This window comes from Narcine bancroftii, chromosome 5 (genome assembly GCF_036971445.1).
Source record: "Narcine bancroftii isolate sNarBan1 chromosome 5, sNarBan1.hap1, whole genome shotgun sequence".
Taxonomy (NCBI): Eukaryota; Metazoa; Chordata; class Chondrichthyes; order Torpediniformes; family Narcinidae; genus Narcine; species Narcine bancroftii.
In genome coordinates this window covers 84321481-84338909 of record NC_091473.1, presented here as the reverse complement: position 1 = coordinate 84338909, position 17429 = coordinate 84321481, and the positions used below count along the sequence as shown (strand labels likewise).

The following is a 17429-nucleotide window of genomic DNA, read 5'->3' as shown; positions in this document are numbered from 1 at the left end:
TACAGACAATTAAACTCACTCTCACTAAGTGTCGAGAGACAAAGGAAGACCCTCGCTCTCCTGTCACTGCGAGCGACACCCTTGAGGGCTGACATGAAGTTCCCAGCAGAGCTTTTGAATGGCAGAAAGTTCAAGTCAACTCTGCCAAGCAAAATTTATCCACCAGACGACCAAGAAGAAATAAAAAGAAAGTTGACTAACATGCAAGAGGGAAGTTGTCAACATTACAACAAACATGCACAAACATTATCAGAACTCTTCAGAGGGCAGCATGTGCAAGTTCAAGAGCCAGGGACAAAAACCTGGAGTCCAGCAAAGATTGTTAGAAAAGCTGAGTCGCCAAGATCATACATCATTAAGACAGAATCTGGCAGGCAACTGAGACGAAACAGGACTCATATTCACCCAACACCAGATCTGACACAAAAAGCTTCTGTAATTCCAACAACTTGTGAGGGAAAGCAAGGCAAACTTCAACCAATGACACAGAGCCACAGAGCCAAACATTTGCTACAAGGTCTACGAGGTGGAGAAACAACATCCTACCACCAGTGTGATTTCACTAAAAAGAATATAGAACTGTAAATGTGTAAGTAGAATAGTTAATTTTTAATTGCAATTGAAAGCAATAACTATTTATTTTTAAGAAACCTTAAGTTGTAATAAATTTTTTAAATGTTAATTTGTTTTAAAGAAGGAGGGATATTATATATTGAGGAAACCTGGGACTATTTTATGCTAGAGCATGAACCCTATCACTGTAAGAGCCACATCACACTTGAGAGTGGTGCATATGCGATGAGAGACATTGTATCTATATGCGACCCAGATGCCTGATGTAAGTAATGTGCTGTAAACTTATAGGCTTTTCTAGTGTTTATTAAGACTTCAGTTGGTACAATCTGGACACAACAGGTACCTTTCAATTCTGAAGTTGCGCCCACTTGTCTAGATTCTTCTCCCTGGATTTTCACTATGTCATGGTGGAGAAGCTTGTGTGGTCCTGTGATCCCGAGAGCGATGCCGTCTGGAGCTATGCTCCTGGCAGGATCACCCATGGTGGTAAAGTCAAGAGTGAGGTCCCTGACAAAGAACAATCCAACCAAGTCCTGAACACTGGAACAAGCGGACTAAGTTACTCTGAACTCAACGGCTGTGAAGGCAGACGAAATCTGCAACAAATCCATCAGCTGCAGTTGTCATGGTTTTCATGCCATTGTAATTAGTTGGTTGATTTGTGAAGTATTCTGTGTTTCTTGGAGTACAACACCAAGTACACATTAAATAAATACACCTGCAGGCGTCTTCACTCTGTGGATCAACAGAACGAAGGCCATCATCCTTGACTACAAGGGATAGCCACGATGATGACCATAGGAAACAACTTTTCTCCATCTACTCTGTTCAGACATTTAACCTTCAAAATACTTCCATGAGCACCCCCCCCCCCCACCAATTCTTCAGAACTCCAAGGAATACAGTCCAAGAGCTGTCAAACATATCTTATGCTAATCCCTTCATTCCAGAAATCCTTCCTGTGAGTCTTCTCTGAGCCCTCTCCAATGTGAGCACATCCTTTGTTAAATAAGGAACCCAGATCTGCACCTCGTACTTCGTGAGGCCTCACCAGTGCCTTATAAAGCTCAACATCACATTCAAAAACAGTTGAATCCTATTCCTCTAGATATGATTGGCAACATTGTATTTGGCTTCTTCACCACCGACTCAACCTGGAGGCCAACCTTTTAGGGGATCCTGTATGAGGACTCCCAAGACCCTTTTGCACCTCTGAATTTTGAATTATCTCCCCATCTAATTAATAGTCTAGTTTATTTCTTCCAAAGTGCATACCCTTTCCAACAATGTATTTCATTTGAAATTTCTTTGTCCATTCTCCTAATCTAAAGCTCTCTGCAGTCTCTCCATTTCTTCTTTGCTACCTCCCCTCCACCTAGATTTGTATCATCCAAATCATTAACCTACAATGTAAATAGAAATGGCTCAACTCTCAACACTAATCCCTGCAGAACACCACTGATAACCGATTGCCAACCAGAATAGGATCCATTTATTCCCACTCTTTGTTCCATGCCGATCAGCCAATGCCATATCCCTGTATCTTCCCTATAATTCCATGGACTCTTATCTTGTTTAGTAGCTTCATGTGCAGCACCTTGTCATAGGGCTTTTGAAAATCCAAATAAACATCTATTGCATCTCCTTTGCTCGCCTGCTTGTGGCTTCCTCAAAAAACTGCAGTAGGTTTGTCAGACAAGTTTTTCCCTTAAGGAAACCGTGCTGACTTTAGCATATCTTTAATTTTTTAATTTTTAATTTTACTTTTTCATGTAGACATACAGTATGGTAAAAGTCCTTCCGCCCTACAAGCCCATGCTGCCAAAATAACCTACAGCCCCCATATGTTTTGTCATACACCTCCAGGGACTCTGTAATCTCATTCTTGACAATTGACTCCAACAGTTTTCCAACTACTGAGGTTAGGCTAACAGGACTATAATTTCATTCCTGCTACCTCTCTCCCTTTTTAAATAGCAAAGTGACCTTGCAATTTTTCAGTCCTCTCAAACCATGCCAGAATTTATTGATACTTGGTAGATCATTACTAATTCCTCCACAATCTCTAGAGCTACTTCTTTCAGAACCCGAGAGTGCATTGCATCTGGTCTGGGAGACTTCTACCCTTATACCATTCAGCTTCCCAAGCATCTTCTCTCTGGTGATCGTGATGCACTCACCTCTTTTCCTTGACACCCTTGAAAGTTCAGTCTTGTGCTAATATCTTCCATAGTGAAGACTGATGCAAAATACTCAGCCAGTTCTGCTCCCATTTCTTTGTCTATTGCACAATTACACCAGCTTCATTTTCTATTGGTCCTATATCTACTCTGGCCTCTTTCTTTAAAACTCTGAATATACTTAAAAAATAATATCCTTTTTGATATTATTTGCGAGCTTCCTTTCAAAATTAATCTTTTCCTTCCTAATGATCTTCTTAGTTGCCTTCTATACACTTTTAAAAGCATCCCAGTCCTCCATCTGCCCATTAATTTTTGCTTCCTTGTATGAATTTTTGATTTTACTTTGGCATTGACTTCTCTTGAGAGCCACAGTTGTGTCACTTTTCCATTCAATTTTTTCTTCTTTCTTGAAGGATTCCTTTATCTTCAGTTCTCTTATCAACTCTGGTTCCTAATCCAGAATTGCCATTTCCCTGGTCAGCTCAGCCACAGGCTGTTTTAAGATGCCATCCTGAAACCATTTGATAAATTCCTTCTCTTGGTATCCAGTACCAACCTGGTTTTCCCAATCAATATTGAAATCCCCTATGACTATATCCACTGCCCTTTTTGTATGCCTTCTCTATCTCTGTAGTTTGAAGTGAAACACAAATATCTACAGACTCTGTGATTGTAGTAAAAACACACAGAAATGCTGGAGGAACCCAGCAAGTCTTGCAGTATTTATTGGAAATAAAGACATATAATGGACATTTCGGATCTGAGCCTTTCTTCAAGGCAAACTCTATAGTTTGCATGCCACATCCGAGCTACTGTTTGGAGGCCTGTGTACGTTCCCATCAGGGTCATTTTTACTAGAACCATAGAAAACTACAGCACAGAAAACAGGCTATTCAGCCCTTCTAGTCTGTGCCGAAACATCATTCCACTAGTCCCACTAACCTGCACCCATACCATGACCTTCTAGACCTCTCTCATCGGAAGGAGTCATGTGATGGAGTAGTGGCCGGTAGGAGAATACCAGCCCTCTCCAGAAAAGAAGGAAAAAAGTGAAGAAAAAGCAAAGCCCCAGACACACAAATCACAACAAATAAGAAATAAAGGTGTGGAGAAAATGGCACCTAAGAAAGAAAAGCCAAAAACAACGGGAAGAAAAGAAGAAGGACACCAGAAGAGAAAGGTGAAGGCCTTACCTGCACGAAAAAGCAGGGACCCGCCGTGGAAAGAGGATCCCATTCCCCGAGGTTAGTGGAGACCCCGCAGGGTCGCGACCCACCAACCGCAGGACTACAAAAATGGCTCACGGAACCAAACAGGGGTGCACAACTGCGCACGACAAGGAGAACACCGATGGGAGGGGGGACTAGCTGTGGAGTGAAACTCCACAGAACGAACAGCTGAAAGAGGCCCGACAGCAGGGCCCCCAGCTGGAAGATAAAGAAAGCAATGGGAATGGGAGGGGTGAGAAAGAAAAAAGGAAGCAAGAGACACAACAGATAACCAGTCCAGAAGAAGAGGAACAACATCAAGAAATCATGGGAAAAAAAATACCCAACAAACTGAGACAAGCAGCTCAACAAGAAAGTCAGAAAATACACAGATACAAGGAAGAGAAATAGAAGACACAAACACAAGAGCAGACACAGAAGAAGAAGAAGAACACCAAGCTCTGCACAGAGGAATAGGAGGTTAAATGAATGGATAGTACATAGATTTTAAAAAAATTTCAAGAACAAATGAAAGCATTAAAAGAATGGCTGACACTAGAATTCAGTGAAATGAAAAGAAAAATGAAAAGTACAGAAGAAAAAGTGAGTAGAATAGAGCTGGTTATAACAGATGTAGGGAAAAGATTAGAAAATGTGGAAGAACATGTAATGGCGGTAGAAATAGAAGTGAACAACTTAAAAAGAAAATTGGAAGAAAGTGACAAAAAAGTTAAAGAAACACAGGAATTGTTAGCTCAGAAGATGGATATAATGGAAAACTATAGAAGGCAAAACAATATAAAGATAGTGGGCCTTAAGGAAGATGAAGAAGGCAAAGACATGAAAGAATTTATAAAAGAATGGATCCTAAAAGTCCTGGGAATGCCAGAAATGCAGGAAGGAATGGAAATAGAAAGGGCACTCAGAACATTATCCCCGAAACCACAGTCACAACAAAAACCAAAATCCGTTTTAGTAAAATTCCTGAGATGCACGACAAGAGAAAATATATTGGAGGAGGCAATGAATAAAATTAGAGAAGACAAAAAACCACTGGAATACAAAGGTCAAAAAAAAAATTTTCTAACCAGACATAAGTTTTGAGCTCCTAAAGAAAAGGAAGGAGTTTAATGCAGCAAAATCAATCCTATGGAAGAAAGGCTATAAATTTATGTTAAGATATCCAGCGGTGCTTAAAATAGTTATCCCGGGGCAGCAAAACAGACTGTTCTCGGATCCGGAGAAAGCACAAGAATTTGCAGAACGCCTGAAAGACAGATGAAGAGATTAACAAGAACAAAGAATGATGACAAACTACATATAATGAAGTAAAAATAATGTATAAGTAAGAACTAAAGGAGGGAAGAAAAGGGAAGTAAGGGAGAAGGGGGGAAAAGGAGGAGGGGTTAAAAAATAAATAAATAATAAAAAGAAAAGAGGGGGAGCTTTGTTGTAATGTGAAGATAAAAGTTTTCTGGAGGGGGTTGGGTGGGAGAGAATAACAGTCACTGCAAAATCAGTTGACACTTGCGAACGGGTTTACAGTCCAAATGGAGAGGGGAATTGTGGTTGCCCGGCAAGGGACAAGGGGTGACTCAGAGAGGGGGGGGGACACTTGGGGTGAAGGGAATTATAGATGTGGGAATGATTGAAATATTTTATGTTTTAGAAGTGTTGTCGTACAGTGCGTTCAAAAAAAGAAAACTGAGAAATGGAAAAGGGGAAAGGTGGTGGTGAGGAAGCGGAAATGAGATGCAAACAAAGTATGAAATGGCCATGTTGAACTATATCACTATAAATATTAATGGAATACATAACCAAATCAAAAGGAAGAGGCTATTGAAAAAATAAAAAAATAAATATAGCATTCATGCAGGAAACACATCTCACTGAAGTGGAACACAAGAAATTAAGGAGAGACTGGGTAGGGCACGTAACGGCAGCATCATATAACTCAAAAGCCAGAGGTGTAACTATATTAATCAATAAAAATGTACCAATCAAAATAGAGGAGGAAATAATAGATCCAGCAGGGAGATACGTAATGTTAAAATGTCAGATATATTCAGAACTTTGGAATTTGGTTAATATATATGCACCTAATGAAGAGGATCAAAAGTTTATGCAAGATATTTTTTTGAAGATTGTAGATACGCAGGGGAATATATTTATAGGAGGGGACTTTAACCTTAATTTAGATTCAAAGATGGATAAAACTGGACAAAAGTCTAGCAGAAAGAACAAAGTAGCCAAATTTATGGATAAATCAATGCAAGAAATGCAACTTTTGGATATATGGAGGAGACAACACCCAAAGAAGAAGGAATACTCATATTATTTGAGTAGACATAAAACATACCCAAGGATTGACCTGTTTCTGTTGTCCGCCCATATCCAAGGGAGAGTTAGACCTCTCCCATCCATGTATCTATCCAATTTATTCTTAAAACTTAAGAGTGAGCCCACATTTACCACGTTACCACGCTTGTTCCAAACACCCACTACTCACTGAATGAAGAAGTTTTCTGTAATGTTCCCCCTAAACCTTTCTTTCACCCTAAAGCTATAATCTTGCATTTTCTTAATCCTACCCACAGGAATTCTATATTTTCTGATCCAATGTCTCCTCTCTCCAAATATTTAATTCAATTTTAACCAGCAGAAACACCCCATCCCCTCTGCCTATCTTCCTGTCCTTCTGATACACTGTGTATCCAAGGATATTTAGTTCCCAGCTGTGGTCTTCCTTCAGCCACTACTCAATGATGGCCACAATGTCATATCTGCCAACTTCCAAATGCACAACCAGATCATCAATCTTCATTCTTATGCTGCAGGCATTTAAATACAAGACCGTCAGTGCTGTATTCATCACTCTTTTCAATTTTGTTTCCAAAGTACCCCAAGTTATAACTTTGCTTTCCTTAACTTTCCTTAATTTTGCCTGATTGGATGCCCATCCTTCCTCACAATCTCACAATACAGTGCATCTACTTGTGCATCTTTTGCCCTATTAGTTACTCACCAGTAGTTATTCTTTGTTTTTGAAAATGTTATTTAATTTCACATATGCATTAAAAAATACCTAAATTTTTTCTTCAAAAATATTAAAATTTATTACATAGTGCTTTTGAAAAAAATTCTCCTTCCCATCTTCCCTTCTCCCCCCAACAGCCGGATAGAAAAGAAGGAAAAAAAAGAGAACATCTGGATAATATTTATAAAAACTATCAAATAAAATCTACATATCTTCATTTTTAGAAGTTGGAAGATTCAGGTTGGGTGATTACAACTTAATTCTTACAATCTGTAAATATGATTCCCAAATCTTTTGAAAAATTTCAAATTTATTACATAAATTATATGTAATCTTTTCAAGTGGTATACAACTACCTATTTCAGTATGCCATCTACCAATTCCCAAATACGCATCTGATTTCCAAGTTACTGCCACACGTTTTCTAGTTACCGCTAGGGCTATTTTAACAAATTCTTTTTGGTATTTGTTTAATTTCAATTTCAATTCTGTGTCAAAAATATTTCCAAGTTTTAAAAAAATTGGATCTTGAGGAAACTTAACTTTTGTAACTCTTTCCAAAAATAAACCCAGTTCTGTTCAAAAAGGTCTTAATTTTGAATTGAAATCAAAACTGAATGATGTTAATTATGTGATAAACACTCCAGATCACAGGAATAAAGCTCAGGTTTGTCATATAAATATGTTGAAACATTATAAAGAAAAAGGTAGTGGAGAACTGTCTATATCAGAGGTGTTGGTAGTTGACAGGATTGAGGAAGTTATGGATCAGAAGATTAGGAAACAGGTTCTTGTGAGGGTAACCTTAAAGTAACCATGGTTACTGTCTGCCTGTCTAAATCAACAATTTTGGAAAATCTGAAGGAAAAATTAGGCCATCTTAAATCACAAGAACAGAAGCAGTTGCTTTTGAAATATGCAAATTTGTTTTCTGATGTGCCAAAAAGGACATCAGTGATTTGTCATGATGTGGATGTGGGAAAATCAACCATCCCTATCGAATAAACATTCAAAAGAGTAAAATCATGGATCTGGAGGTGGAATCTATGTTGAAAAATGATATTATTGAACTCAGATTGGAGTTCTCCTTGTGTTCTGGTACCTAAAACAGATGGAACTGTTAGGTTCTGTACAGATTACAGGAAGGTTAATTCAGTAACTAAAATGAATGCTTACCATATTCCTAGATTTGATGATTGTATTGATAAAATTGGGAAAGCTAAATTTCTTATTATGGTGGATTTGTTGAAGGGTTACTGGTATGTGCCACTAATAGATAGAGGAAGGATTATTCCTGCATTTGTGACTCCATGTGGTTTATATGAATATAATATGCTACCTTCTGGTATAAAAAATACCCCTACAACATTCCAAAGGATTATTAACTTGGTTGACACATACAGATACTTATATTGAGACAAAAAGTGACACATGGGAAGAACATCTGAGGGAATTGGACAAATTGTTTGGAGTATTATCCAAAGCAAACTTGTCCAAATTCACTTTTAGCTAAATTGATGGTTATGTTTCTGTGACATACTTAGGTCATGTAGTTGGTCATGGCAAAGCTGCACCAATTCAAGCTAAAGTGCATGTAATTTCTGAATTTTCTATTCCCAATGGCAAGAAAGCAGTGAGAAGTTTTTTTTTTAGGAATGGCAGGATATTATAGGAAATTTTGCTGAAGTTGCTCTTCCTTTAACCAAACTTTTGAAGAAAGGGGAGAAATGTGTGTGGATGAAAGTTTGTCAGAGAACTTTAGAAAATTTAAAGGAGATGCTATGCCATTACCCTGCATTAAAATTTCCTGATTTTGACAGACCATTTTCTTTAGGAGTGGACACCAGTGAGGGGGGCAGCATGTGCAGTTTTGTTACAAAAACATGATGAATTGACCATCCGGTTACCTACTTTAAAAAAAAATCAATGTTCATCAAAGAAACTATTCCACCATTGAGAAGGAACTGTTGCCTATGATACTTGCTCTGCAGAATTTTGATATATATCTCGGTACAACTCATGAACCAGTTGTGCTATTCACTGACTACAATCCTCTGGTGTTTTTGAATAAAATGAAGAATAAAAACAGAAGATTGTTAAACTTGAGTTTAATATTGTAAGAATATAATCTGCAAATTAATCATATCAAAGGTACAAATAATATAATAGAGGATTGTTTGTCAAGATGTTAAAATTGAACGTAAAAAATATAAACTCTCAAGATTGGGATACATTGTTTTTTTAATTTTTTTTATTTTTGAATCTTTTTTTCCTTTTCTTCTCTTATTTCTCTCTCTCTCTCTCTCTGCTTCAGGCGACTATGCAGATTATCGGGATACATTGTTAAAACATATGTATTGATTATAAAGTCTGTTTAGTTATAACAGAATTTTAACGAGAGATGTAGGGGAGAATGTTATGGGTTATATATATTATATATAAGTATGTTTTTAAAAAAAAGATAGATTGTGGGGGGTTTTAGTGTAGGCCACTTAACAAACAGAGACTTACACTTCACATCTCATTTAAAATGCAAGAGCTTTGCTGAAGCTAGACATGCAGGCATCGGTGGCTTTGCAAAAGACAATGGAACTGCTTTGGAAGAAATTTCAAAAGGAGGTGCAAATGGAAAAGTCCAGGCTCAAGTGCAGGTAAAGATCTTTCAAGGATTGGATTTGGAGCCTTGGGAGTGGTTCTGGTTTTTACAAGTAGAGAGAGAGAGGAAAGAAAACAGGATTCTTCTCAGAGAGAGAATTCTACAGTGGCTTTTGAGCTGGCAGGCTTGTTGAAAACCCCATATTGAAGATGGGTTGTGAGTTCTGAGTTCAGCCTGTTGAAAATCCCTGTTGTTTTTACAAGAGGAAATGGCTGGCGAGAGTGTTTCTCCTGAAATAAGGGAAACAAGAGGAACTCTGTGGTGACCTGGAAGAAGAGGTTATCATCTGGAAAACCCATAATGGGGCAAGTTTCTTCAGCAAAACAATGAAGTGGCTGATTAGAGGAAATCAGTTTGTGTGTGTCCAACGAGCAACAAATTTCTCTCTGAAACCAACAAGAACCTTCCTGAGCAGTAACCTTTGACCTTTAAGCACTAACGCCTGGTGAAAATTCATAAATGTTAAATTCTGTGCACAGATACCGGTGAGGAGTGAGATTGGACTATTAAAACAAAGAACTTTCCACATTACATACATGTGCACTTAGAATTAGAAGGGGATGAAATTAGGTGAAGTTAATAGTAATAAGTTGAAGTTTGATCCTGTTTTTATGTTTAAAGAAAATTAAAAGCAACTTTTATTTAAGTAACCATTTATCTTGGTGAATTTCTATTACTGATGGGTTTTGGGGTCCTCTGGACTTGTAACAGTATTGTTTTGTATTCCATACTTTTCAATTGCTCAAATGTCATTAAAGTTGAACCTTGAAAACAAGCTTTTATTGTTTTAATTCCTTTATTAAACCAAATATCAAAAAGTTGATTATTTATTGGAAAAGGCACACGTTGATTCTGACTCAATATCATTCCTGGTATCTGAAAAATTCTTATTCCCATTTCTAACTGTGTTTTACTCCATATTTTTAAAAAGATGTTTGAACAAAGGACTATCTCTATCTTCAATAAAGAACACCAATAGTTATTCTTATGTCAGGGCAGTTTGGTTGATATGGAGGGGCGGGGCAGAGGCGGTGACTTCTTTCAGGAAGTCAAGTATAATAGCAGAATGAACGAGGCAACATTCTGTTACATGTTTCCCTTCTGACGTTCCAGGACTGGCGTTACTCTGCGAAAGTGTCGAGCCCGCATCCTCAGCGATCCAGCCGACAAACTTTTTCTGGCATAATGGGCGCATCTGTTTCCAGCTTGGATGAGAACAAATGCAATTATGTCAGAGGTGAGGACGATTTAATTACAACGGTGCTCTTTTTGGTTGCAGCGCGGCGGAGAATAAACTGTCAAGTAATTTGATGTTAACCTTTGAAATCGAGAAAATATCGTTAGGTTGTGTCCATGTTTTAAAAAGGCAACTAATAAACTTAACACGTTGTAATATTGGCTTGTCTGCCTGCACGGCAGCTGGAGGGGTTGGAGGTGTGAGCGTCTCTCACGGCTCGGCGGTGACTCCTTCCATTCGTGCCCAGCTCTGACCAACGTTTTTAAGGTCCGGAGACTGGAATCACCCGTTTTTGTCTGTCGTGCGCTGAATGTGTGGGGAGGATGAGATGGAATTCGCGATTCGAGCGGAACATTTGATTCATACCGAGAGTCCCATTGATGATGTTTGCCGAAACGCTCATCTTTTCCAGTCTCTGACGAGTTGTTTCATACACGGGAGGAGGGGGGTGGCCCCTATGGGTTTGCCCCTATCCCTGGAGACAGGACTAATGATGTTCTGAATGTTAACGGCACCAAGAGCAGTCGGGGTTGTGATGCCAAGTTTGAAATCGTGCTGTGGCTTTGGCCATTTGGAAAAAGGCAACAGTGTCTTCGGACTGTTCGACTGGAACTTGTACGACGTGGCCTGTCAGAAGCAACTTTGCCGTCCCCCGAGGAATAACTAACCTCTTTGCTGAATTGCTACATCGTCTTATTTACTCACAGCTTGCGTCAGTCAAGGTCCCTGGCATCTCTAGCACATTCTGGTTGGAGCTCAAGGCGGCAAGCGCACATCTTGCCGTGGTGGGTCTGTTCCGTACGAGCCGTGCAAATGAAATGGTCTTGACGCCAATTTCCAGGATCAATTCGAAGTTATTTTAAAAGTTAAATCGCGGGCTGGTCACGAAAAGAGCGGCGGCTCCTGCGCTCATGTCCGTCATTTACGTTCTTGGCAAATGGGACGGTGAGCTCATGCGAAGGGGACGTGGCGGTTGTTCCGCCAACAGTTTCTCGCTGCTCCCTGCACTTACAATGTCCGTCAGCAAGAGTGTTTCACCAACATCTGCTCAGAAAAGGAAGATGCAAACCGCGCGGGTGTGATTCGGGGAAATGCCTATCCGGTTACGGCATCGAAACCCAGACTTGGGTGTGCACGAGTTTTCCTATTAAATGATAGGGGTTGCAATGGAGCGCTCCGCGACGAAAGCAAGGTGGCGGCTGGAGTTGCAGCCGGAACGCCTGCCGCAGGGGTCCCACAACGCTCGTCTCGCTGCACAACACTGGCCTCGGTCCGCCTCTTCCATTTCACATCGCCCACTCCTGCTGAATGCTATAAACCACTAAAACATAAACGGAAATTCGCATATTGACACAGCAAATGGAGCCAAACAAACAGAATAAATAATAATTGAAATGATTGTCGGGTTAGGATGATGGTAGTCGAGGACTTGATGGGCCGAACGGCCCGTTTCCGTTTGAAACCGGCCTGACTCTCAAACTGGTGATCACTAATTCTACATGGAGCTGTTTTAGTAAAATATACAGAATTTGCATTTTCCCATGACTAAGGGCGTTTGTTGCTGTAGACTTTTTGAAGCCTGAATTGCTTCTTTCTCCGCGTTGGGTGATTTATGACCTTTCCTTGAATTGCCCGACTAATTGGTAAAATAACGCAGAGTGGTACATTTCTGCCCCACGCAGGAACCCACCAAACATTATGGAACTGGGCCTTGGCAGGTTTCCTGGAAGTTCTTGGTAGGTGCAATTGTCCAATGTGTACAATTACACTTTGTGTATGAGTAAATGCCAATCAGAGACCTTGAAATAAAAACACAGTGCTGGAGAAAAGTGCTGGAGAAACTCAGCAGGTCAAACAGTGTCTTTTATAATAGCAAAAATAAATATACAAATCCAATTTTTTGATCGAAGGACTTTGATATGGACGGTACTGATTTCCCCAGTGTACACACAATTAAAGAATACATTCAGCCGTTTGTTTCAGCACAAAATGGAGTCAACTTTCTTTATTCCCTTCAGACACAGCAATGCCTTCTTCATCTTCCCAACACCACCCAGCCACTGTCACATGGATGATCCTGACACTCTCACTCTCCTCCTCCTGTGTCTGAGATCCAGCACAGGTATACTGACACTATTACTCCCGCATGTTGCCAAGTTTGAAATCGTGCTGAGTACAGTGTTGTACATCATTCAGCACATGCACTGCAGGTTGTCCCAGGATTCAGACTCACAAATTTGCCATGCAAGGTCAGCGCAGTGCCATATAATATCTCTGCCACTGAACATCTACTTCACAGCAGTACTCATGCCAAGGAGAATCGTTGGCAAATGTTCACTCCACATAGATGCATTGCTGCCTGCTGCCAACGCTGCTTTCAAATGGCGATGAAAATACTGAATGAGGCTATTGGTCTGCGGATGGTAAGCCATAGTGTGAATGCAGGTAGTGCCCAAAATATTAGTGAGAACTTGGGACAATGCTGACTCAAACTGAGACCCTCACTCCACCATAATAGTGCCTGGAATGCCGAAAGTTGCAAACCAACAATCCACGAAAGCCCAAGCAATTATCTCTGCAGAGATGTCAACAACAGGAATAGCCACCTGGTAGTCACCAGGATGGCAGAAGCAGGCCTACCTAGAACAGGTGGTTGTGCTGGAAACGGGAATCCAGAACAACAAAATCCCCCAGATTGGATTTTGTGTGTCTGGAGACTTTAGAGCATTGACACGGCAAGCAGGTCCTTGCCCATAATTCAACATCCTGTTTAACATGAGGCCAGGTAAACAATCTGTAATCAGTTTGATTGGTGCTCTTTTACCAGGCTGCGATAGATTATGAAGAAACTCAAAAATCTCCTGCCTCGTAGCCGCCGACACAAAAGGCCTAGATCGTCCTGTGGAAAAATTGCAGACAAACATTTCACCCTATTCATCCAGTGTCACATCTTGAAGGTGGAGGCCAGAGTTGATCCAGCAATACCGTATGAGATTGGGATCAGTGTGCTGTGCAAGAGCCTTAGCGGTGAATCGATGGCGTCATTGTCACGCCTGGACAGGGCATCACCCATGGCATTTGCTTTTCCTCGGATGTGCTATATGTCCGATGAAAATTTTCAGAGTAAGTCCATGTGCTGAATTTCTCAGGGCAAGTGGAGAGGTGTGCTTGTACTAGCAGTGTGCATCAGAGGCTGGCGGTCTGTTTAAATGGTGAGAGGACAACATTCCAATAAAAAGCTGAAAGGTTTCACTGTGAGACAAATGGTTAAGAGTTCTTGACAAAACCTACTATACTTTTCCTGAGCCGGTGATGACTTGGCTGAAGAAAACACCAGAGGTTGCAATTCCAATGGCATTTGCAGAAAGGGGTAATTACTGCAGTCTTGGCAATATTAGAATGCTCAACTGGAATCTGTTGGTAAATGCATACTGGATCTATTTTTGCAAATTCACGTTTGCTGTGGAGATTTGTGAAGAAGTGTTGTAAATTGGAGATGTTGTATCAAACATGCACGGTAGAATTGTTTGTGGCATGATAATCACCACAAGGCTGTCAATTCCCAGGAGATTTTCTTGGAACAATATGCAACATTGTTGCCCAGCAGCTGTCAGATCTGCGGACTATGTCCAACTCTTGTCTGTGGTCGAATTCCGCTTTCATGATTTTAAGATGGTCCGGGAGTAATCTACGAGTCCATGCTGCAACTAGAGGACCCTGAGTCCCTATCTGATGGGTTACTGCATGTTTAATGTCTGTGTGTCGATAAAATGTGGTCACTAGACAAGGGAAACACAAGCAAGGCCAGGTTAAAGTCTCATCAGGTGGCTGAGGACAATAAATGCAGCTTAATTGCATACAAGAGCTGTGGTCCATGACACCGTGATTTTGTTTTTCAAATCCACCAACAATGAAAAATGTGAAAAGAAATTTGCTCCCAAAATGGAGCCTGCCACACTTGCAACTGTAAAAACCCACTGAACAGGTGTGTTTAGACTAAAATCTAACATGACCTTTGGCCATATGTTTGAATATGAGAACCATTTGCGGCTTAAAGAATGCATGAACACATGACATATTACGGTGTCTGCATTCTTTGGGGGTTGGAGTGGCCACTGAAATCTCTGCACTGGAATCGACGAGAAATTGAACACCCATGGAATGGTCTTTGAGGAAGAGACGGTGGCCGACGTGCCCATGGGCAGCAGTTGCCTCTACTGCCGGGCTTGGACACTTCCCAGCTCCCATTTGTAGAAATCGCAAGGTGGCTGATGGGACTGTGTGGCAGCACAAAACCTCCAATGCTTCCAACAAATACATCGCCCGTTGCCTCTACCACATCCTCGACCAGCACAATTCCAACCAGGTCAACGGAAGGAATTACTTTGCGTGCCCAAAGCCTGGTCCTGTGTCGTCAGTGCTGCCATTTGCTGCTCCAACTCAGTTATCTTCAGTTGATAAGGAGCTGGCGCTGCCTTTGATTGAAAAGGTACTGGTGTTACACAAGGTGCAGTAAGCAGTTGTTCCAGCTCCATTTGCTCCTGCTAACTTGGGGAAATAGCCAATCCTTCTATCTTCAAGATCGGCATGATCCGCCAACTGATTAAACATGACGAAGTAAGCTACAGAGGAACCTCTGTTTCCAAAAATCCCCTTCAAAAGAGTCTGTTCCAGCTAGCCTGTGTCATCTCCTTGACGTCACCAAGACTGCCATCAGCCAATAATTCTATGTATCTCCCCAGATGGCTGAGTATGCCACAGCATAGCAATCTTAAATATGTTGTATGGGAGATTACCATCTGGATCAACTAAAATATCCTCCACTTCACAGGCAATCTGCTCTTGAAGACGTGCCACAAGTAAACAGTATTTCGTCTTCTGACTTATCACACTGAAGGTGGAGAAATGCACCTTGAGGATCATGAACCACGCTGGTGCATGATTAATAAAAAGGGGGGAGATCTCCAGTTTGACCTCTCCAACTGCTCCTGTAAGGGGTTTATCCTCACAACCATCCACTTTAAATTAGGAGGTGCTGTGAATTCATGGGGACACCACTTGTAATGACACTGATTTCCCCAGTTTACACACAATTAAAGAATACTCTCACTCGTTTCTTTCAGCACAAAATGGAGTCAACTTTCTTTATTATCTTCAGACACAGCACTCCCTTCTTTATCTCCACAAAATACTACCCAGCCATCTCCTCCTGCATCCAAGATCCATCACTCGTATGCTGACTGCTTAACACACCCACGCAAACACGCTATTACTCCAGCACGTCGCTTCAGTTACGTCATCAGTGGCAACCAGCACTGCTCCCAACGCAGGTAAGTACGTGATCGTGACACTATATAAAGTGCGCTGTTTGACCTGCTGAGTTTCTCCAGCATTGTGTTTTTACTTCAACTGCGGTGTCTACAGACTATTCAAGGATCTTGAATAATCTTGGTATGATGTGAACAGCCACTCCTCATTTTGTAAAGCAGATATTGGATACAACAAGAAATTAATCCACCAAATTATCATGCCTAAACTATCAAATAAATTGAGCATTTTTGTTGTTGGCTGAAAGAATATTTTTCCCACTTTTTAATGTTCCATTGCCCATTGTTCCCCAGAATAAAAATAGAAGAAAGTCATCCTCAAAGCAACAAAAGGAGAATATCCACTAACTACCCAATAGTTCACTCACTTATTATAATACAGAAAAGGCCATTTGGTCCATCAAGACAATGCTACCTCCCCAGTGGGACAAACCTATCCAGAACCCAGCACAAGTGGTCCCTAAACTTCCTCCACATTAGTTCTGTGCGTTCACCCTTGAACATCTGTTGCCAATTTACTCTCGCTAGTTCCCAGCTCATCCTTTCATGATTAGCCCTTCCCCAGTTAAGGACTTTCCCCATTTTGTCTGCTTTTATCCTTTATCATAGCTATGTTGAAGCTCAGGGAGTTGTGGTCACTCTGACCAAAATGCTTCCCCACCGAGATGTCTGCCACCTGACCAGGTTCATTACCCAGACTAGGTCCAGTATGGCCTCTCCTCTTGTCAGCCGGTCCACATACTGTGTCAGGAATCTTCTTGAACACACCTGACAAATTCAGTCTCATCCATCCCTCTTGTAGTCAATATTAAGGAAGTTGAAATCACCCATAACTACAACCCTGCATTTCCTGCACCATTCCAAAATCTCCCTATTTATCTGCTCGTTGATGTCCCAAGTGCTATTTTGGGACCAATGGGCTACTCCCAGCACAGTGATAGCTCCCTTCCTATTTCATTTATTTTAAATATTTTAATTTTTGTTTTCCATCAATAAACAAAGAAATAACATCACACACTGCTTCAAGATGTACAGATGCCCCCCAATAATCTACATATATGTGATGTTCCCCCTCCCTCTTCCAACCCCCTTTAAAAAAAAAGAAAGAGAGAAAGAAAGAGAAAAGAAAAAAAAACCACTGGGTGCGGCATCAGTTCTTCCAATAAATATTCAGGAGGCAGTGGAGCTGCCCCCTTATATAATTT

The 17429-nt window shown here is 40.7% G+C and overlaps 1 protein-coding gene across 1 annotated transcript in view; it reads left to right on the top strand.

The window, feature by feature from the left end:
* Positions 1–10710: 10710 nt before the first annotated feature.
* The window catches only part of LOC138763648 (protein Niban 1-like), a 145050-nt gene continuing 138331 nt past the window's right edge, over positions 10711–17429 (top strand). The window contains exon 1 of the mRNA XM_069938166.1: positions 10711–10897. Within this exon, the coding sequence (XP_069794267.1) occupies positions 10846–10897 (52 nt within the window). The 5' untranslated portion in view covers positions 10711–10845. The remainder of the gene's footprint in view (positions 10898–17429) is intronic.